This window comes from Pholcus phalangioides, unplaced genomic scaffold (genome assembly GCF_987345545.1).
Source record: "Pholcus phalangioides strain wild (caught in Gottingen) unplaced genomic scaffold, Ppha-v1.0 ptg000004l_1, whole genome shotgun sequence".
NCBI lineage: Eukaryota > Metazoa > Arthropoda > Arachnida > Araneae > Pholcidae > Pholcus > Pholcus phalangioides.
Genome location: NW_028301597.1, coordinates 15,992,469 through 16,017,105, shown reverse-complemented (window position 1 = coordinate 16,017,105; position 24,637 = coordinate 15,992,469). Strand labels below are relative to the sequence as shown.

Here is a 24,637-nt window from a genome sequence, read left to right as displayed (position 1 = left end):
AAAAAACAAAAATATCGGAAGGATAGAAGAGCTAGAGCTATAAAAATAAATTTGGGATATGCAATTCTATCAAAGTAAGTTTGCCCTGTATTTGGCTACTCACCAATCATTTCATGTTTCCCTATCGATACATCAATATCACATCGTTCAAAAAATTTATTTCCTTCTGTGTTTTTTGGTTGCATTTCCCCGTTTAATATAATAACTCAAGCATATAAGATTGATTTCATTTTATTTCCTACAATTATCGACAACAAGCATAATATTTGTGGTACAATAAAATACAAGGAATACGAATCCCGTTTTTGTGTAAACAAGTGCTTGGCTATGATGTATATACTATCGAATAAATAATAAGTATACCAGTCAGAAATGTTATTCATTTCTGTGTTCAATATGATAGGAAATTTCTTACGAAGTATGTGTTTCATATTTGAGGTTGAACGTATAATCCACACTTTCAAAGGGAACCAACATCACGCGAAGAAAAGTAGATTTTACTGATTTATGATTTTATTATTTGAAATAGGGAATTTTAAATACTGCAAAAAAGGTTTTAAAGACATAAAACGCGTATTCATGAAACAACCATGGACGTTTTATTTCGTATGATAACTATCATTCATGCTTCAAAAAATATTACGTAAGGATAGAAGAGTGAGCAGTTGTTCTACTGTATAAAACTAAATGTCCATTTGTTGATTTAAACAACGATAAGTGACACCTAAAAGACAATTTATAATTTTTTATCCATGGACATCAAGTCTCTTGTTGCCTGATTCGGGATAAATAGTTGGTGTATCTCGTTACAGAGAGCAGGCGGACCTTCGACATGATGCTTACGCAACACGGAAAATTCAAGCATGTACCATCTTCACTTCAAAATAAGCAGGCAGATGACAGCACTACCAAGAACACGAAACACACCTAACTCTGACAACAGAAATACGTTAGGGCCACACATACACTCAGAACAAACATTTCGGCACGTAACGATTCATTAAAAATCCCGCAGAAGAATGGGTGCAAGGTGCATGTACGGTTGAGAATTAGCAGTAGTAGGGGAATTTATGTCTTTCCTATTAGTTTCGTCTGGTGTGAGTATGAATGTATTTTTGTGTTTTTTCTCATAAATTAAATAAATATATATGTATCATGTTTCATGTATACTTTTCTTTTGTTTTCTATTCCAGAATGAATAATTTCTCATTAAGTTTTAAATTCATAAGCTGTTTTAAATTCAGTAGTTTAGCAGTTTGTAGATTGAAAGAAGATATAGAAGTTTGTAGATTCTGAGAGAAGAGACCACAGGTGACGGTCACAAAAAAAATTGGGTCATTTCCTAGGCGAGTGGCTTCCCGTTGATGCAGCCAATTAATACAAAATGCAACATAATGCATATTAGCAATTAAAATATATGTTACAGTCGACTCCCGTTATAATGAACTCCAAGGGACCGGAGAAATCACTTCGTTATAACGAAATTCCGTTATAAAGGAATTCCAGGTTTTTGCATTGTTCGTATGTAAACTTATCTGAGGGATTAAAAAAGTGTTCGTTAAAAGGAGATTTTTCGCTATAACAGTATTCGTTGAAACGAGATCCGACTGTATATATTAATCAAAAAACAAACGCTCGGCTCGTCCCTTACAATAATTATTTGTTATTTTATTTATTTTTCATTCAAAAATGGATTTGAAATAACAATAAAAAAAATTTATATTAAACAATGGTGATGAATTTTCTGAACTTTTTTACGTGCTATTTGTTTTAAATAAGATGGGAACGAATGCAGGAACATGTAGCGAAAGGCGAATTAAGCGCTAGGATTGAACTAAACTGGAAACTTTAGCTCATTGTGAGCAAAGCTTAGCTTGTCAAATACAAAAATCCCCCTTTCCTCCCACATTCCCATTCTGTGTTATTGCAAAAATTCTACTCGATCAATTTGATGCTCCTTAGATGCACATTAGTCTGCATGAAATTCTCATTAAAAATTCTCTCGAATATTCCACGGCAGTGCTTTAATAAATTCTTTGTCCGCTTTCGAGTATCAATTAAGTTCTTCGTTATAAACTTATTAATCAATGTATGCACGTTTCCCAACAGGTTCATTTTTGTGATTCTTCGAGAGCCAATCCCCTCCCCCTCACCCGGGCTTCTTATCTTTTTTTATAATTTCTGATTGAAGTACTTTTCACTAATTAGAATTTCCTCTAGCCACCAAAATGAATTTGATATTTTCGATTCGCACAGCTATTCACGTTTCGTTTTTCTTTGCTCTATTCGCATAAGATATATCTCATTACCTCTTTTTTTCTCTCTCGTCCAAATAAAAAATAATAATTTGCTAAGTGAATTCAACGACAGAGATAAAATAGCTTGAATTTTTAATATTTTTCTCGACTTTTCATGACGGTTTAATTACACGTTCATTAATTCCATGTTTTTCGTATATCTCTCTTTTTTCTTCCATCTCGCTTCGTTCTCAAGTCTTTTTATTTATTCTCTGGGTTATAAGTGCGGTATTAATTTTCGGCTGTTGCCCTTTTTTATTGAAATTCTTGTTACTTGCTAACAATCATACAATTATGTTATGCAAGTTCGAATCTCTTTGAAGAATTTTAAAGGGTTAATGAAATCTTATGCATAAAATAACATTTTTAATTAATTTTCAGCGTATTGATTGAATTTTTTTTTGCATTAATGTAAACAAAAATCCACTCCCCTTTATTCCATCAGTAATTGAATGTTATAAATTAAATATTTTCAAAAATATAAATTGTAAAGAAAAACAAATTAATGAAAAAAAAAACTCCTTTGAACAATATAAATTGTTATGACAACAAAAATTACGAATAGATTAGAGTTTGATTTAGATAGTCATTTTTTTTCATCTATTTTATTTTTTACAACATCGTGATCCTCACGTATTCCCAAGAGGTATGATCCGTTCAAGGAATTTGTTAGTGTTAGTAGACATTTTCATGCCTGCACAGTCAAAAGCTAGCTCCCTAGACACTGGACTGTCGGCTGGCAGACGACTGATTAGGGAGTTTTAATATGAAGGGTATATCGTTATCCTCATGCTAAAAGCATGAATGTGCAAATTTTTCTGTTATACATAATACATAATTTTACTATTTACGTTTTGCCCGAAACTCGAATGTGCATCCCTACTGAAACACATGTTACAAAACATTTTAAGAGAATAATTCCCATAAGCCCCGTTTACATGGGAAACAGAAAAAGCGGGTTTAAAACCCGCTTCAAGAATTTTCACCAATGACCGCTCTCAATTTCTTTTTTTACGAAGGAAAAAACACGTCAAGCGGGTGCTAGAAATCCCAATGCTACCGCAATATTGCGCATGTAAACGGGGCGATAGATTAACATGGGTACAGTAAATATTCCAACGTCATTTCCTTGTGCTTTTATTTCCTAAGGACATTGCGCATTCGTTCTTTTAGCATGAAGGAGGGGGGAAGGTGATATATGTTTCGAATATAATTTCATGTAAAGTTTGCAAACAAACAAACAAACAGAAAACATGACAAATGGTTTCCAAAACATGACAAAAGAAGAGTGAGTTGTTGTTCGGTAACGGTACAGTTATTCAATCATTCCCTTCAGTCATAATCAGACAAATTGATGGCGGATGGCAGCACTACACATAACAAGCAATATACAGAAACGAACTTTACGTTAAGTTCACAAAACGAAATTTCACATTCCAACGTGTACCAATTCGTTAGAAGTTAGTGCCGCAAAAGAATATGGACGGGGCCCATGTTTGGTTTAGCCGTAGTAGTAGTTTGCTATATTCAACCCATAAAGTGACGACGGAAAAAATTGGGAATTGCCTATGGAATTTCCTATTTTTATCTATATTATATATTTCAAGTGCACGTGCAATGTGCTTAAATACTTCTTGATTTGCGAAATTTCTCTACAAGAATGTACACTAGAGTGGAAAGAAACGTTCTGAAGCTGAAGATCGCTGAAACGTATGCTGCCTAGTGAATCCGATGTAAATAGAAATAAATAACAATATTATAAAAATTAAATAAAAAAGAACTAGTGATATTTTAAATAGCAAAAAAATTATAAACTATAAATGCATGTTTGAATTGAGTCATTGTTCAGTAGAGTATTTTTGATTATTCCTACGTAAGCATGTTTTTAGTGTAAACAGATAATATGGCATATACCAAAATATACAGGGTGCATAGAAATGTCCCTCTATCCTGTAATAACTCGTGAACCGTTTATCCTAAAAGCATTCTTCTATTTGCAAGAAATATCCAAGCAACTGTGGTAGACCACAGACACGCCATTATTATATCATGGGAATTATATAGCTATGGAAATAAAAAATTAACTTTTTATTCGATCACGTTGTCCTAAAAAAGCCAGTTGGAAAATTGTTGCCCCATCTCCAATGAGCCGAAAAAACAGAGGTGGGGGGGGGGGGGTCATATTTTCAAATGCAATACTCGCTGAGAAAGTTGAATTCGAAAATCGCAGTAAATGAGGGTAAGAACAGCATATGAAGAGTAGAATGAGATTTTACTTTAGTATAGGCGGTTCTTTAATTCAGATTTAGTGATTTCCGAATTCAAATATCTGAGCGAATATCGTACTTTTAAACACGGAGTTCTTTTCTTTGGGCTCAGAAGAAACAGATCAACTTTGTAATTGGTGTTTTTAGGACAAGGTGACCAAATTCAAATACAAACCCACAACAGGCAAAATGCCCAGCGAGGTGAAAAAAAAAAAACATTATTTTTTTTATATTCATAATTATACACCCTGTTGTGATATTAATGACGTATCCGAAATGTATACGTTATTTGGATAATTTTTCTAATTGTGAGTATGTCTCTAGAATCAACGGTTCGCGAGCTATTCCAGAATAAAGGAACTTATATGTGTGGTCCTTGTAAATAAATTTCATGCAAACGCTTAGTTTTCTTTGTTTTGTTCTTTTATATACAACAAATAAGTAAAAGTAAGCAGTGGTGTTCGTTAAGACACAACTGTGTTCATTAGTTTGTATTTATTTCCTTATTTGTTTCTTTACTTATAATTTTTAATTATTCTTCTCGACTTCTTATTTTAATATTTATTTCCGATTCGATTCAGTGTTTTTATGCTGAAAGACGCTTAAATTTGTAAAAGATAAAATCTACCCATAGTAGTAATATTCGTTTTACTTCAAAATGTGTGTATGTTTTGGCTATTTCAAGGAAACGGAAAAGACAAGTAGGAGCCACCACGTGGATTTGGAGTTGTTTCTGCTCATGCGCCCGCGGCGAGCCACAACGAAACGCCGAACCGATCGCATCACTCGTGAACGCAACCACAGCGGGAAGCGGACCTAAATCTTTCTCTGGATGGATTATCATTACCCGTGTCTCTGACGAACGGACGAGAAAAATTCCGTCTCTTGAAAACGTGTAGCCAACACGCGCGCTTTGGCATGAAATCATTTCCGAGATATTCTGTGCAAATGCTACTCGTGATAAACTTCTTGGGCTTTATATTTCTTACTGAAGGTAAGCCGAGTTCAATGAATGTTTCGCAAGCATAATGTTTCGTTTCAGGTTTTACAAAGTTTCTTGTGAAGATCGCTGAAAATGTTCCACACACACAATGCGTACGACACTATATTTTATTCTTCCCACTCTTTATTTTCATTAGCAATAAACGTGCATTGTAAGATCATGACAAGAGGTTTCACACACCATGAAATTGAATTTTTTTGTTCCCGCATTCCAACTGAAAATGAAACTTCCTTCAGGTAATCTCGAAAATCAGAGCTTTTCTAATGTCGCATTTAAAATTTCCAAACTTGTTAGAAATTGTCTACGAAATCAAAAAAAGGTAAGCACAAGTTGACAATTCTTCGATCTGATCAAAATGTTTGCGCTCACGCGAGACTACATGGAACTTCAAATACAGCCTATCTGTGAAACTGTAATAGTGCTTTGCAGAAAACCATATATAGTTAGATGACACACATGCACATTTTTTTATTATATTTGCTACAAGCCTATGTTGTTCACGCATTAATGTTCTGAGGCTCATGTGACAATTTGGTTAACCATACATTTTTCATACGTTTTTAAATGTAAGAATTAATTACCTTCCGTTTATTTTCAGATTATTGAATTATTTAAAAAAATGTCTTTTATAGCAAAATAAATTTATTTTTTATTTTTATTAATTAATTATAAATTATAAATTAATGGTGTCAAAAATTATAAATAATCAATTATAAATAATGGTGTCATACCTATGATAGGAACATTTTGTCGTTTCTGGCGATATACCAGTACTGCTCAAAAAAACTGTATCTGAGCCATGATAAGTATTCTAATGCATGTGAAATTTTTATATTACTTTGTTGTTGATTTGTTTAATTGATTTATTTGATTATTAAAATGTGTCCAGGGTACTTCTGGTCCACCTTGTACGTATACCAAAATTTATCAGAGGAAAAATGTATTTTTAAATATATATTAGCAGAAACATATAAATTTAAAAATGTTATATATATTCATCGAAAAAATGGCAATCGGTGAAATTTGCAGCTTTCTTTATTGTTACCGCAACAAAAACATTCACTCTTTTATTTCAAAAAAAACATTTCATGAATCAACATTGATTAGAATTTTTGATATCGATATGATATTTTATTTCACGATCATCGTCGTATTTCTTCTAGGAAAGTTGTATTAAACAGTATAACGTGCGGAAATGTTGTTTATTTGATAATTGCTTGAGAAATTTTTATTCTTATATTTTACTCCATTATCATTCATCGCAGGTGCCTCTATCTAAGCTGAATTACTGTTTTGCTTACTTTTTCCAGAATTTATATAACTTTAGGATCAACTATAGAATTTTAATGCCTTCCGAATCTTTCTGGAGGAAACACATTGCATAGCCTCATTTCGTAAATTTGAAACAATCGACTAAATTAAAATTCCAAATAAATTTTACGGTTCCAAAAGTAACGTGATATTTAATATAGAATTATATATAATATATATAATAACGTTATATATATATATATATAATTCAATAATCAAATAATTAAATCCTACCTATGGGGAAGATTGTGAATTTTAAAGGCAATTAAGTTTACTTCAATTGTGATAGCCAATCTGTTGATTAGTTTCATGGAACTCCAATAATCACGTAATGACCACATTTATATCTTGTTTCTTGTTAATCACTTATACACTGTAGTGTCATCGCTGTATTTTCTAATACATGATGAAGTCATTTTTAAGATAATATATATAAGCTAATAAGCCTAAGCTATAAGCTCTGATAAGCTTTTGATAATTTATACCAGGGCTGTACCCAGACTTTTTGTGGGGGGGGGGGGGGTGTGAACATGATTTTTTGCAGCCCCACCACTGTAATATTCGATAATTTTATAACAATGTTTTGTTATCTCCAAAAATTTTCGGCCTACTAAAATTTGTCAGCAGTGGCAGTTTCCCACCCCGTCTCTCCTCTGGGTTCTTGCGGCTGACGTAGATTACTACTTAACCGTATATGTACCTTGTATACATTCCTCTACGGAATTTTTAACGGGTGGCCCTAACGTATTTACATTTTCAGAGTCATGTTTGCTTTAAGTTCTTGCTGGTTCTGCCATCTGCCTTCCATATTTTGAAGTAAAGATGGTAAATAATTGAATTTTCATCTTCTGCAAGTCTTACGTTGGCGGCGGGCCAGACTTATCTCGGCGGAGAGACTTTTTCAACTGGGAGACCGACTCGCATTTAAAGCGTTAAAGTTGGAACCCCCCCCCCCCCTCCCCGTCAGTAAAACAACTTCAGTCACAGCTTAAAAGCTGCAAACAAGCGACTCGGTAGGTTATTTGGCATGTTGCATAATGCTTGAGATTTTAAAATCTTGCAGGGCTTATTCCTCTTTGCGGGGAGACTTTTACGACAGTTGCATTACATAATATTTTAGAGCTGTTGATTTATGGTCTGGGAAATTAGTTTTTCAACGTTTCAATGACAGCTGTGGGTAAATCCATCTTCAGGGGTGTTACAGGGAATTCCCACAGCAAATGACATTTGTACCGTTTGCACAAGATGTCGCACGTGGAGCATCCACAGTATTTACTGAAAGGCCAGGAAGTGAATTTTCCAAACTTGTATTGCATCAACAAAAATATTTTTGCTTTTCTAAAGCAAACCATCATTTTACCACCAAGCTTCTTCAGATTCTTATGTTTTTATTTATTTCGTGAAATAGAATTATCCAAAAGTTTTCATAAGCATTGGTTATTACAAATTCCACTACCAATCTCTGTTAGAGAGACCTAACAGAGAATGAAAAATAAATCTTATATACAAGTATATATGTTCATAAAATTTATTTATTTTCCTAACTTCATGTAAGAGTTTGAATTTGTTAGTCTGTACAATATAATAGAATGTAACACCTTAAAAAACATATTTCATCATTTGTTATTAATAACCAATTCTGTAAATACAGCGTAAAATTATCAGAAAAAAATAAAAAAATAAGATATTGTTGGGTATTATCCGAGGTTCACTCGGAAAGAAAAGTCATCTAGTCTCCACCAGGACTCGAACCTAAACCCTCGTGCAAATCGAGTAAGCATGCTACTATCTACACCACTAGAGACACTGCCCTCTCTGCCTTCTTTATTTCATATACTGTGGTGTGAGGTGCTGAAGTAGAGTCGTCAGTAGTCGATCTTACCTTTGGCAAATAGCACTGACGTGGGACGGTAGAGAGAGATAGATAGACTGCTTTTTCCTCAGCTCAGGGAAACGAAGGAATCAACCCTCAAAGATCCGCAAGAAAGAGCAGGCAATGCCAGCTCCCCAATTTTTTCCCTAGGAAGGAAAAAAGTCATGGAGCGGGTGCCAGAACTTCCAATGTTACCGCAACATCGCACATGTATATATATATATATATGTATGTATTTAAACGGGCTACCAAAATTAAAATCCGTTCAAAAATCCCTCGGGGCTACCATACTTGATACTTCAGTACATTTCACCTATTCCTGCAGTCAGTCATAAAAATGTTCTACGGATGCAATCACGTTCTTAGAAAAATGTGTAAGATTAGTGATTGCACTAGCATTCGATAACGCGGAATATATTAATAACATTCGGTAACATAACTTTACATTAATAAAAAAAAAAGCGAAGGAGAAAGAGGTCAGATTCATGGAAGAAATTGATTCTATGCTATCAATCAGAATATATATTTCTTACCTTCTCATCTAGAACTTTTTTTTTTCTTTTCACATTTCGGAAAGGCAAGGTGTAATTTGGCAAAATCCCAGAATCCCTGAATATGACGCTTCGACATGCCCATCCACCTCTCAGTGATGCTTTATGAAGCTCTAGTCCGACTCGACTTTACTCTCAGATGGCATTCGCATGAAATCTTTATAAGATCGTGAACGGAACATCGTCGGTGTATTAATAATATCACACTTTTCGGGAAATGACATCGAGAACATGAAGCTCGTAGAATAAACTCGTGAATTTTGTCATAAAGTCGGGATAACATTGATAAACCTTTTCGATGTTCATTCGTCTAAGATGTGGAGGGAAATAGAATTCGGTAAATTCCGTTCCTGTGAAATCGAGACGTACATATGAAAACATCAAATCCATGCAAAAATTTTGTTTCTATGTTCTGTAGATTGAATCAATATGAAAAGTTGTCAAGTTATTCAGCATTTTTCGACAGTAAAAAGTAAAAAGCATTGCATAAACATATTCTGTGTTTAACTCTACGGAAAAGAAATGTATCATGGATTGATGTTTTTTGAGAAAAAAATATCATGACATAGAGGTTTAGAAAATCCAATAAATTATGTGAATTTGAATTCCATGTCACGAGGAATTGAAATAGTTCCAATAATAATAATAAAGGGTGGACAAGAAGTTTTAGAGACATTTTGAAAATTGATAACAAATCAAGAAATTGACATAAAAAAGTGCGGTTTGCACTAAAATATTTATTACACACACACACACACGGCCCAGAGTTTCTTTTTATTTCTGATTTAGAAGTTCAATTTCCTCTCGAAAGTGGCAGTGTAAAACGAAAAACTTGACTTAACACATAAAATGCAACATAAACCGTACATAATTAATATTTATGACAATTCGTATTGCATAAAGCTTTCACATTCCAATGTGAGCGTCCTTTTTTTTTAGCTCGGACTACCTCCAAAACGTAGAAATTTGCTATTGTTGAAATATATATATATACACATATTTTGAAGTTCTGAAGTGAAGACGGTAAATGCCTGAAATATAAGGTGTCCGACTACGTTCGAGAGCTCTCTTCTATAAAATAGTACTGGAGTGAACTTTAATTCCATTTTTTTGATAGAAAGTGTCCCAAAATGATGAAAACAATAATGCATTTTGTCCTGCCTATGTAATTTTCTGTGAAAAATCATTTTTATGTCAAATTTTATGCAAAATTCATGTGATATTCCAAACGCGATTGCAAAAGATTTTATGAATGGAATTTTTTCTTATTTTCACAGTACATTCAGCTAGTGATGGTGCAAGTTATGAACAAAATTTTGTAGTTCATAAGTTACACACAAATCTGTTAATGTACGCGTGAAGTTTTTTTTTCAATTTCATTTCACATATTGTCTATAAAGCACAGTAATCAGACAAATATATGTGATAGACCTTATATTTTGGTTCATAATCTTAATATATATAGCAGAATATTAGATTAAAATTTCGTAATGATACCATGAAGAGAGTATTAGAAATCATGTTTCAAACTCAAGTAAAATGTCAAAAACAGTATTCTTCGCTAAACGTGTTTAAAGTTCTTACTTACTAATTACTAGTATGTAACAAGTTCTAATCAAATTATGTACCTTATAGTTCTAATTTAAAACCTTAAAAAATCCAAAAACATTATTTAGTACACAAGGAATTAATTAATTGTCCTGTACTTCAAAGTTTCGTTAGCCCTATAAGCTTACAGTAAAAATAAAAAATACCAATTCAAAATATGTTGAATAACACATAATAATATGTGAATATCTATTCATTTTACAGCAGAGAAAGACATAATTAGTTTCATACATTTGTTACGGAACGTTTCGTAAAAGCAGTGTTCTACTGCGTAGCATGTTTGTGTAATACAGTAAACACTTTTACAGGGACAAAACTTCCAACTGAATTTTATTAATTAACAAATGAAAAACTAGTTGTCCCACACTTGTGCTGTCACCTAGCAATCATAATGTAGTTACACAGATTTATAATTCAAAATACCAGCACAAACAACGAATGTAAGAGATGTTACGGGAGTTTAACATTTAATTAGTGGTACCTCAAAATAACGTCAGTGGTGGAAGGGTTAAGCGGCCTGTTCCGTATCTGCTGCGCGCAATATACAGTCAAACTCAGTTAATCCGACTTCGGTTGTTACTACACCTCGGTGATAAAATCAATAATCGGTGGCACGAAATTATTTCAATGGAGAATAATATTAATGAACTTTGCTTATAACGTCGAAGGAAAGCAACCACGCTGACAAATTGACAAACAATTGACAAATATTTTGTCACTTATATCCGTTTCAATAACGTTAAGACAAGAACTCCCTACGATTAGGGCTGATCATATCCAAGGAATGTTCACCTGTTGTTTCCTTTTCACTTAATAAAAAAAATATTTATTGCATGCTTGAAGCTCCGATTTGCTCATTGACTTTACCATTACAATAACATTTCCACATTTTGCCCTTCTTGACTATGTAACTTGTTTCCTTTGCCTCGTTTATTCAACGAAGCTTGCTTTAATTCCTATTCTTTATTAGAAGCATGGGATGAGGATAATTTGCATAATTTATGAATGATATGCTGAATGCGACTAAATATCAATCTCACTTATTTGCCACAAGTTCAATTTCTTTTTTCTCGTAAAATATTTATTTTAACAGATTTGCCCTGCAGCAAGTATGCTATTTCTGTCCCAAAGTTATTTATAAACAATATTTGGAAAAAAATTTGACATTTGGAGATATTTTTTGCAAGAATCGGTGATGTTTAGTATTAATTATGGTGATATCCTGTATTTTTCTTGATCAATATAGTCACTCATATCATTAAGAAATAAAAACTTCAGACACAGTATTTGATTGCCTTGGTTCATATTTTTATTCAAAAAAATGTCTTAAAAACATCAACATCGGTTATAACGACCAAATTTAGAGAAACCTACTATGTCGTCATAACTGGGTATGACTATACAATCTATTTTGGATTTTTTGCATTTATCTGCTTAACACGAAACTTAAACTACATAAAATTCAACATTTACTTCAACTCTTTTAGAGCATTCACACAAAAATTCAATTTCTTTATAATTCAATGAATTAATTAAGATTTTAAATTTTATATACTGTATTTTTATCGTTAACAAAATTTCTTTTAGAAAATATCTCATTCATGCTCTATAGCTATCAGTACAATTAATTAATTTATTTGTAGACAGGAATTTTTTTTTAAATTCTGAATATTTTCGAAATTTCCTGAATAGTATATTTCCTGAAAAGTAATATTTTTTATATTTTATTTCCATAGACAATCACAGTTCAATTGTTTACTATTTTAAATTGCTGAATACGTTAGTTCTGATATCATTTTGGGGGAGAAAAATATCGTTTTTCTTTCCGGAAACTGATCGTTTTTGAAACTATAATTAATGTAAAATTTGAATATCTTTACGGAAGAAGAGAGAGAAAAAGAGATATTCATTCACATATCCACTTGGTCAAACAATACAAAAGTCTTACACACAATGAAAAATACTGATTAGTTTTTTTCCACAATGAAAATCCATTATTTTACAGGCCTAGTATATTCGGCACTGTTCAAACTAAGCTGACGAGTGAATAATGAAAATATGGAGGCTGCTAACTCATAGTTCTTATACGGTAGAAGCCGCTTATTAGAATCATAGGTGGTATTGTCATTTGAGTAATGTTATCACTTTTTTCAAACTATGAAACAGAAAAATCTTCTAACATGGTAAAAAATTCCCCAAAAAAGGCTATCAAAATTTTTTTGGGGAAGTTTTCTCTTCATATTTTAAATATAACCAGAAGGGTGGAATTAGAATTATTTTTTCATCCATACCTTATAATTACCAACCTACAAGACTATGTAAGTAAGAAGGTCAGAAGGTATACCTTTGCCTTCCTCGTTCACAAACATTTCCATACTCGATTTACTTTGCCAACTGATGGTGGCATCAATCCAACTCATATTTGACGGATTCTACAATCGGATCTCGATATATTGAACTCCGATTTAACAAATTTAACGATTGTAATGGCATATCATTTTATCAAATTATGCGTTATTTTCTTAGTATCTATCAAATTTACCAACGACACTTGGGTACTGTGCATAATCACCGCTGATTTGCCAGTAAAGGTGATAAATTTATCAAACTTACCGAGACTTTTGGTAGTTATGCATAACAATCGATTTATCACATTTACTGTAACATATTTGCATCCATATTTTTATGGCCAAATTTTTCCAGCCACCTCGTAGGGCAATTTGCTTGTTGTGACCTTTGTACTCGCATTTTTATACATTTATGTATATATTTTCAATTATTAGTGATAACATTAATACCCTACTTAAATTGCACGCATTTGTTTACAATGTATGAAAATTAAATTCTTTCTCGTATAAGGAAAATACTCTTGTGTAAAAAAAATATCTACAGACGGTGGAAATGAAACTATTTTATCCGAAAGGGCTCAAGAGAAAGTTAAATTAGTTGCGGGTAGATATTCGCCGAGGCGTGTTGCAGTAACACACACACACATACACACAAACAACATGCATATCACAAAAAGGGAATTTTTGCAGTTTTGCACATGTTTTGTTTCCCACGATCCCATCTTGAGTGAAAGACCATTTCGCGTTGTTCAAAATACATGATAAAGTGCCATAGATAATGCAGAAACTTCCGTTCACTGAATAGATACGACTTGTTCTCTTGTGTTTACGCGCGCACATGCACAAATTCTCTTTTATCTCTCTTTTTTTTTGCTTTCTTTTTCTTTTTTCGTGTCGCCTGTTCTATTCTGGAGAATACGAGTTAACGCTTCAAACGAGATAAAAAATGATTAAAAATGACTCGTTAAAAAGACTAAATATAAATGAATAAATAAAAGAATGATGTAGCTATACAAACACATTGAATTGTAGATACAAAAAGAAAGATTAGAAAAAAAAAGAGCAAAATAAAAAGAAAGGAATTGGCTAGAGTAAATCTTTTTACTTCCAGAGTAAATGTCAGACTTGGTCCAGAAATAGGCAATAAATAGTTTACCCGGAACCTTTTTCTGTTAGACCGATTCGCCCGTTTTTGCCACAGCTGAGATTTTCCGAAGCGATTTCGTAATTGTTTTATGAAGCTGTTCACCTAATTCTTCATTAGAGGAAGAAGAAGAGAAAGAAAAATCTGATGGCACCGCTCGTTAGTCATGGTTACGGGCGCAGGCAATGTGAAAATTAAATATAAATGAAGCCTCCTTTCCTTAGATCCGGTTCTTTCGTAACACTTTGATGCCACCATCAGGTTTCGAGTCAACATCTTGTCTAGGCGCAAAATATTCGTTCTTTATCCTTCTTCATCCCAAGCGTCGTGTCGTTGGTAAACATGATAATCGTATACCATCTATATATACATACATGGTGTAATTCATACATGTATCGTGTCATTATATACAGGTACAATCATAAAATTTGTTATCATGGCCCGACTATAATCATCACACGTACTAGACTCATATGGAAGTTTTTCCTGTTTATCAAATTTCCCAACGATGCTTGCATATTATGCATAATCTCCGGTAAAAAAAGTAATATATATTTAGTATTTACCAACGACACTTGGTTATTGTGTATAATCTGTGGTACAAGTGATGTTTTCAGTATTTATCAACTTTACCGACGACGAGTGGGTATTATGCATATTTTCCGGTAACTGTGATACATTTATCATACTTACCAAGACGATTGATAACTATGTATAACAACCGATTTATCGCATTTACCGTAACGTATATATGAATACAAGTAGCCTGCAAATTCTTAAAAGCACCAAATATTCGAACGAAGATACTGACACGAATGAACATGATTTTTTGAAGCAAAACCAAGCCCATCTGCTAGGTTCGTTAAAAAGTCAAGGTGAGTGTTTTTACCCTGGCAGCGGCAATGGTAAGGTTTCTGACTTCCTTAAAACCCTCTCCTTTTGGCAATGTCGAGCCCTGCTAGATCCGTATGGCGGTCATTGTCTAATGTAGCATGTCCCCCCCCCCTCTTTCCCGTACCTGCCAGATCAACTGCCAGTGTGTGAAGTCACCTTCTGTTCAACGTTTGATAACAGAAAGGGAAAGATGGATTTTTCCTTTCGGGAGGGTATAACTTATACAAAAATATATATTTATCTTTCTTTTCCATTTATTATTATTCTTATTTTTGGTTTTTTTGTGGGGAGGAGGTGTGGGAGAATTTATCAGATGTGCAAGATTGGGGGGAAAAAATCCTTACTTAAAACAGGCGGAGTTCAGCATAAGATTTAGTGATTTCTACTGTGAAAGTTAAAATGCGCATTAAGGAAATTTTAAAAACCGCTGAAACGGTTAATATCGAATATTCTGGGTGATACTGGAAACACAAACATTTCAAAACCAACAATTCAGTAAGAAATGATATTATCTTACAATTTATTTTTAAACAGCATTATTCGTAAGCCTTGCTGGGTATGACATCCTGTTTTGAAAATGTCACGTGCATATACTTATATCTCACAACTGTTGCCATATGCGTTAAGAAATTTTGACAGTGGTTGAAAGCTTTAATGTCGACCGAATGACATTTTTTTTTTTCCGCCAAGGCGTTTTTTTCTAATGAAATACAGAATCATACACACTTCTACAAATGCGAAAATGTTCAAACGTACCCATTTGTAGTATAAGGTGCCCCACTTCACTTCTGAGATATAGATGGCAGCACTGAAAAATCATACACAACACTAGATACTCACTCAGACTGTTAGGTACACGCATTTACAATTCCGGCACAACTCGCTAGGTAGTAAATTGCCTATGGCGATAGACCTGAGTTGTGCTCGGTATAAAAAAAAAAAAGTATAAGGTTCCCGGCGCTGTCGTGGTCGAGTGGTCATACTGACGGACTCGCATCGGGAGGATCTGGGTTCGAACGCCACCGTGGTGGTCGGCCGAAGCCGGTTTCCTGTGGTTCTCAACTTCGAGGCGCAAATGCGCCCCGATCTCCCCATAGAAAAGTCACGCCACAGAGAGCAATAGGCCTACAACAATAAATTATTCAATCATTACACTTCACTCATAGTTAGAAAAACTGGTGGCAGTTGGCAGCACTACACATAACAAGCATTACACAGAAACAAATTTCACGTCAGGTTTACGCACATTCGAACATGTACCAATTCGTTAGAGGTTCCGCAGAGGAATATGGGTGAGGTACATGTATGGTTTAGTAGTATAGGGTGCCCCATAAATTCGTAAATAGTCCAAAAATTTATAAAAATTGAAGAAATAAGTATATTTGAATTGTGGTTTGCGAAAAAGTCATGAAGGGGGGGGGGGATTTTTGCTGGTACGGGGAAAAAAATTAAAATTATTAGTGCAAAGTTTTCTCGAAAGAGGGAACTACACGACTGTAAATCACTGAAAAAAAAAATTATTAAAAAAACTGAATATCATACAGTTTTTTTACGATCAACAGCTAATTTCTGTATTTTCCTGTTACTGGAAGCTTGCATGAGATTTCCATTGTCATGCTGGCATGGGTCGATAAAGGATTTGTGAAGTCGTTTCATCTCAGCCCCAAATCACTGACTGAAGCTTTACGAACGTTTCGGACACAGAAGTGATTGCAGAAAAGCTCGGAATCAATCACACCTGCTGGACTTTCATGCAACACCCTCTATCGACAAAAATTTAAATAATATTTGCTGTACGAAAAAAAAAAACTATGGTGAGAACAACTTTTTTTTGCAGACCGCATCCAAATATACCGATTACTTTGATTTTTATGAATTTTAAACAATTTACAAATTTATGGGCCACCCTGTATTCACAATGATAGAAAATGAACATCTTATCCACGGTAAAAAGTTTTTTCCTTAAAAGTTAGCTCACACAGCATTGAATGATTAATGGCTCAACGCAACTGTCTTTTTCCGAGTTCGAGAGAATGAAGCATCAGATTACAGCAGGAAAACCGGGGTTTACAAGCAGACACAATTCCCCGCGACAGTGATATTAGTGCACATCGCATTGTATCCCACCGACTCGATGGCTTCAACATGCTGTTCCTTGTGATTTGATTGTTAACTATTTGATAAATTACGAGTATTCTCAGTGGTTAGTGCTTATCAGTAGTAATCATTGTCAATCTATATATTTTTCTTCTTTTTGGTTAAAAGGAAATCCCATCTGTATCTGTTTGATCGAATATTCACTTCACAGAATATTTACTCGGTGTATTTTTTTAAATTGGGAGACACAGGCGTGGATTCAGAGGTTAGCGATAAGGGCCATCACTAGGGTGGAGCGAAAAACCGAAATATGGATAAAAGAATCGGCTTGGGGTGCAAAAGTTGTCTTTTAAGCATACTAGCATATAAATAATTTTTTCAACTTCAATTAATTTCTTCCGGTGCCCCGAGACATTTAAATATTTGCCAAAAATCTATTTCTATGCAAATTTTGAATTAAAAAAAAAGAGTTAAATAATCGATTTCACAGGAAAAATAATATAGGCAGAGAATGAAAAATCGTTTATTGTTTATTATTAAATGTATAAAATTATTTACTATAGTAAAAGTTGGAAGGAACGGCGGTAATGTTCATGCCAGACCCAAGCAGTTGAAAGATGCATTCGCCTATAATATATAGTGTCTATAATATTATAGTGTCTGAGGCGTCGGAAAATGTGTGTGTAGAAGAGACACTGCTCCATAGGATAAAATCAAGAAGCCATATCACACATTTTTATACCAAAAAGCATTACAACATTTAAAAATATGTAAATTTTCAAATTAATAGAATTAAAAAAGCGATTATATAAGCTCAATATTTATTAGTTTTATGATTTATCGTTCATGTATTATTATGAAGTTATCGAATTATTATAGTTTATAATAATGAATTTAAATAAAAAAGTTTATAGTTTAATACCTGAATATTCTGCAAAATTTATGAGCATTTTTCATTAATTTAAAATTTTTAATACATTTTCATAAAAAAGTGTGAATTTTTAACTATTTTGTGGGTGCTAGGGCCACCAGAAGGTATGAATGTATTTCAATAAAACATTATGCAAACTAATACACCGAAGACACAACTTTCCCACCACATACCAAAAGTAATTTCGAGAAAAAAAAATTCCTATACTTTTCACAATCCACCGTATGTATATAAATATATATATATATAGTCATCACCCCTCTCAAGAATCTCAAATATATGGAGGAAAAATTTACCTATCTCGTGAAGTACGAGACTATATCCTGAACCTGCATGATTAGTCTTCCAACCCTACACAATTCACTGGATTCGTGCCGGGCAAGAAATAAGTAAAGTTTCAGTTTTGAAAACCCGCAACAGCCACCCTCCTGTTGGTATTTCATTATGTTTAATAACACAGGAAAAAGGGGTAAAAATGATAATAAAAGAAAGTGTGTGTGACTATCAGTGTGCACCAAATATCAATCTTTAATGCTTTAAATTAAACGCTTTACACTTAATACACTTTATACTTAATATGTAATTAAAAAGGGGATACACCGAAATCAGTTGATAGTTATCTAGACAACTTATTATGACACAAATTTTACCGACTATGTAATTTCTACTTGAAAATATATATGGATGTATTGCATATTATACATATCAATATTTAATGCCCATTATATAAACATTTACAAAGACAGCAATTATTCACTTTCCTTGTTAGCTAAGCCTTGCGTTATTAATCACTGCATCAAAGAAGCTTCATCGTTTTAATAACTCCGTATACAGAATCCCGTAAATCACTTTGGTTCTCCAATGAAAAATGTGGGTAATCATTTTCTCGATATCGAATCCATTTAGCGTATTTTATTCTACATCAATTCACTTTCACACGTTTTGCTATAGCCCAGAGAATTGAATGCTTTGAAAATGGCTGTTAAAAACCCATTCACTCATATGAAATGAAAATCATTACATTCAGCAGTAAAATAAATTATTCGAAATAAGGTAATATTTGTGTATGTGAAATCGTATAATTGTACCTTCAACAACCCAGCATTTAGAAAGCGGCGGGCAGAGATTCCCCGTGAGTTTACGGAAAATAATCGAAACAAAATTACAGCAAAAGAACACTTTAAATTGCATTCGTATGATTCCTTTGGCGTAGATTGTAAATCAAAGCGACGTTGTAGGAATCAATTAGATGACAATGGGATTGTATGAGATTTGTTTAATAAACACACAATAAATTTACTCTTAAATTAGATACAATAAATGACCATTTTGAAATTGTCAAACTACGCTAGTCTGTTCTATGTGTTATTTGCAAAATGTTAAATTATTATTAAAATACGTGTAATACAAAATATATATAGTTTTGTGTTTAGTATCACTGTTTCTTTGTTTCATACTGCTCCTATGGCATTGGTACAATTGTTGTGAATTATCGGTTATCCGAACAACCCCATTTCCCAATCGTTTCGGATAATCGATTCGGATAATTAACTTTATTACTATACTACCTTAAAGGGAAAAGAAAAATATCTTTTTTCTTCGCCTTTCTGTTATCGGACTTTGATAAAAAACTGACACCGCCTGTTGACAAATTCAAGCAGATCTGACAGGTTCGTTAGAGAGGGGAAGGGGCACATGTCAGGAGAAGAAAACTTTCAACGTTTTGAGAGAGTTTTAAGAACCCGAGATATCCCGGGATTGCCACCGTTAATAGCGAATGCAATTATCAAGGGAACATCGTTCACTAATATCACCGCGTTGTACACTACTGCGAATCAACACCCGCAATGGCGAACAAGTACGATGATATTTTTACTTCAAGTTGTGAAATTTGTATGTGCGGACTATACGAAAAAAATAGGATATAGTCACTTGTCAAACATTTTGTTGAACTTCAAATACTTTTTGCGAGGAGGATTTTCATTCCGACCGCGCACGGCCCAAACTTTGTAAATTTTCATTAGTTTTTAGTCATATCTCTTGTTAAGGAGCAAACATCCCGACTAGTGACAATCTTAGTATTACGAATTGTATCAGTGATATGATTTCGTTGTATTGTAAATTTTTTTTCGGACTCTTTTTCCCCATATGATTTTTTCGAACGTTCAATTGATGGCGGTTATCTGTTTTATTCGTAGGTATTCTCCCATGTTTAATTACAAATAATCTGGATTTAGTTTTGCCTTTAAGCTCTTTTTCCCGTTTGTTCAAAATAGCTGCGTTTTTATAGTAGTTGAAGTCCCTTTGTCCCATTCGAAAGAATACGGCTTCCGGTAGGTTGATCAGATCTTCCACGTTTACTCTCGCCGATTCTCGGCGACAGAGAACGGCATAATGCGTTTTCGCAGAAAGAGGTTTCAGTGTTTGAACGAATGATAGCATTCACAGACTTTTTTTTTTTTTTTGCATTGGGGCATTTATTTGATAGCGCGCAGGTATATTGCGGAAATTTATGCATGGGTAGTGTGCTAAGTCAAAGAAACGTATCTCGAAAGGAAATAAAGGGCGAGAACAATCTCTTCTAAAAAAAAAAAAAAGAGGGTAAATAAATGAATAAAATGCAGTCGTGAAAGGGCTTTAAATAATGTGCTTCATGTCGCAAACTTAACGGTTTGTGGCAACCGAAATGTTTAGAGGGAAAAATGAACATAAATACTCTTTTATGGGTTTCTCGGATTTCAGAGCGCTCCATCCTATGTTTTGTCATAACCTTTATTCATTCGTTTCTGCTGCATTTTTTTCTCTCCGTTGCTCGCTGTAAATCGTTTCTTCCAAGTTGTTGGATCATTTGCTGCGCCATCATTTTCCAGTGCATCGTCGTGGTCTGCAATTTAATGGTGCAAGTGCAATTTGGAACAACTTTTTCCCTTTTACTTTCTTCATTCACAGACATAAAATCTGCCTTTGAACTTTTTTTTTCTACTCTTGTGTTATAATGTCGGTGGAGAGGAACGAGCAACGAGAAGACATTTCATCAGCAACGAATCGTACAGAGAACGACGAACGCACCAAGCACAATTGGAAATCCTGAAAATTTCTCTCTTCCCATATTCAGTTTTTTTTTTCTATTTTGCAAAATGAAATTGATTTCGTTCAATGAAAACGCATTTCATTCTTCGTGACATTAAAGTATCATGTTCCGCTCACGTATCATTGTAATGACGTCATTCATAGTGTCTTTAAAAATTACTCGAGCAGCCTTCTTTTGCAAATTTCTGACCAAATTACAAGAAAAAGTATGGTTAGTGAGAGTGATATGAATAGTTATTAGTGATAATAGTCGTATTCAGCGTGTTCTAATCGTTATCTTGATTTTGAAAACAGACTGGACGGATATGATACAGGCTGTCGGCCCTTCCCACGGTGCGAATGCAAGCTGATCTCCCCTTTTAAAAGTCTCGCTAAACAGCGGAACAGGGTTACAACGGTACAATCATTCAATCATTACAGTTTCCTCATAGTTAGAAAGACTGATGGCGGATGGCAGCACTACACATAAGCATTACATAGTCCCAAACTTCACGTTAGATTCACAACACGTGCACTCGCATTCCAACATGTATTAAATCGTTAGAAAGTCCGCAGACGAATGTTGACGAGGTGCATGTGTGGTTTAGTAGTAGTGGTAGTAGTCGGCCCCCCTCAAACTGATGTAAACGGTTCCAGTGCGTAATATCCGATCAAGTATAATATTCGATTGCACTAGAAACAATTCAGTTGTCGTACCCATGTCGTTAGTATAGTTTGAAAAATGTTTCGTGCATTTCGCGATATCCTAAACATCGAACTGTTCTTTTGCTCCCATCTGTGTAACCATTTTTTGTTTGTTTCCCTCCAGAGAGACAGGTCAACAACTTTCTAATTGCGGTTTTGAGCACAGGGTGTATGTATAAAAATCTATTGTTGTTGTTTTTTACTTCAATGAGAATACATCGCCTTGCAATATGAATGGCGTATCTGATTTATACATGTTATTTGGATGTTTTTTCTGATTGAAAATATGTCTCTAGGATCCACGATTCGCCAGTAAAATGTGGTGCATGCTGTTTGCTATGCACTCTTTATATTTACAGTTGTTGTACGAATCGTAATATTCGATCAAGCGAAGAAACGTTATTGATGTTATTCCATTAAGCGGGGAACTATAACATTGTCTGTATGGGAGAACTTTTGATTCCAGAGGATTCTATCCAATTGTGCGAAACATCCGTTTGTTCGTTAACTGATTAAGCGAGGCCGACTGTATTTTATATGGTACCGCAAAACCACAAAAGAGAAAAAAATGGCCCAAATCGGGCGCTTTTCCAGTCCATCATCATTTTTGCGAAATCATTGTTTCAAAGCTTGTCTGACTATTTGTGATGCTGTTTATGTGAAGATTTTTTTTCTTATTCTAATCTTTATATAAACTAATTGTGGGCATTAACCAATCCATAAACTCGATGCGTAATTACATAATTTTTCTTCTTCTCTAGTAACAGTTATCTCTGGGAACATCCCCTTTTTTTTCTCGGCCAACTTGTCTAGAGTAAATTTGATTTTTCCGCTCAGCCCATGATATATCTTGTTATCGTTTTTTCCTATCTCGGTTAAATAAACTTTTTTTTCTCTTTTTGACGTTCTTTCCTTCATGTAAGAGATCACCACATTTTTTTCTCTACGTTTTCAAGTGCATATAATCGAGCCGAAATCAATTTTATAAAATAAGTAGTTAAGGAGAAGATAGGAAGGGGGGAACCCCCTCTATATAGCGTAGTACTAAACAACCGAATCAAGAAGAACTAATTATCTTCAAACGTTCTTTCGCGTTGTAACGTTATCCGACTTCTATTAACTCGATGGCTTTAAATAGCAATCGTGCGTGCGTATACCGTGGGTGCGTGTGAATCTTCGGTGAAAATACCTAGGCACACACACACACACATAAACGCCCTCTCTGTGAAGGCATATCGCTCCACCTATCCCCCAGATTCCTTTTTCCTGACTTTTCAGGCATCTCTCTTGCACAACACTCCCGCTTCTCTTTTACCTGCTGTAGAAGGGAAAGGAGAAGCCCATGCATCTAGGATCCTGTTTTCCTTAATTTCCTGTTTGCACCGCTACATAGTAATCAACAAGGTTTAGGCGAAATGCAGTTGCGCGGAGGAAACTTCCAGTGAGATAACTTGAAGCGATACCATCACTTTGATAGGCGTGGGACCCGGTCGTATCTGTGAGGATGATTTAATGCGATGTTAACATCAACTTCTGAATAAACAACTTGTACACTTCCGAAATAAAATCTAACAAATTCTATTCGGAAACGTCGGAATAGCGGGTGCTCAGCGAAAGAAAATTATTGATACACTGTATATGCAGTGAAGCGAAAACACCATCTTGAATTTTACATTATTCGCACAACTCGTAACACACACACAGACTAACAACGATATTGAAACTAATTACATTTAACTGATCAAGATTCTGTGCTTCCGTGGGAGTGAGTTTGTGTACGTATGATTTACATTAAAATGACCTTCGTTAATTCAAACGTTATTGTTCTTGGTGAATACAAACAAATTGTGCAAACAAAATCATTTTAATGAAATTCAAGGTTTGCTGTTTTATATATCACTTTGCAATGACAGTAAACAAAATTATGCTAAAGTCAAGGGAGCCACTTTCAAGTTTATTTAAAATTTATTAAAATAATAAAAGTTTAATTTTCCAAAATGATACAAATTTGGTTTCTCTTTTGACACTTATCACCATAGATGACTACATATTTTCCTAATATGGAAACAATTACAGTTGGTGACACACTCACTCACGAGTGTGATACCTGAAAACGTCTAAAACTTATTATTTATGATATGCCTGCCCCCACACTCGAATGTCTTAAGATAGCAGAAAACAATTTTTTTCCCGATAATCATTTACTTTACGAGAGCGACATATCTCACCTTACAGTAAATGAAGGAAATATAGGGAGATTATAATTAAAGTTCCCGTACTCCGAATAGTTTTTCTCAAAAACCGGCTTATCAGCCGAATACAGCCAAATTTTTAGGATATCCTAATGAGATCATAGGAGAGAGATTTACGGAATAAAAAAAGTTCTGAAAATTGGTGGTTTTCTTATTGAATTTCCCTTTGTGCCATAGACCATATAGGATATACACTGAAGAGCCAAAAAAAAACTGGTTAACCTGCCTAATATCGTGTAGGGCCCCCGCGAGCCCGCAGAAGTGCCGCAGCACGACGTGGCATGGAT

The 24,637-nt window shown here is 34.2% G+C and overlaps 1 protein-coding gene across 3 annotated transcripts in view; it reads left to right on the top strand.

Annotated features, from left to right (window-relative positions):
• Positions 1-5,365: 5,365 nt before the first annotated feature.
• Positions 5,366-24,637, top strand: part of LOC149086605 (cell adhesion molecule Dscam1-like) — a 250,477-nt gene continuing 231,205 nt past the window's right edge. For all 3 annotated transcript variants that reach the window (XM_089230984.1, XM_089230985.1, XM_089230986.1), the window contains exon 1: positions 5,366-5,558. In XM_089230984.1, the coding sequence (XP_089087110.1) occupies positions 5,483-5,558 (76 nt within the window). In that variant the 5' untranslated portion in view covers positions 5,366-5,482. The remainder of the gene's footprint in view (positions 5,559-24,637) is intronic.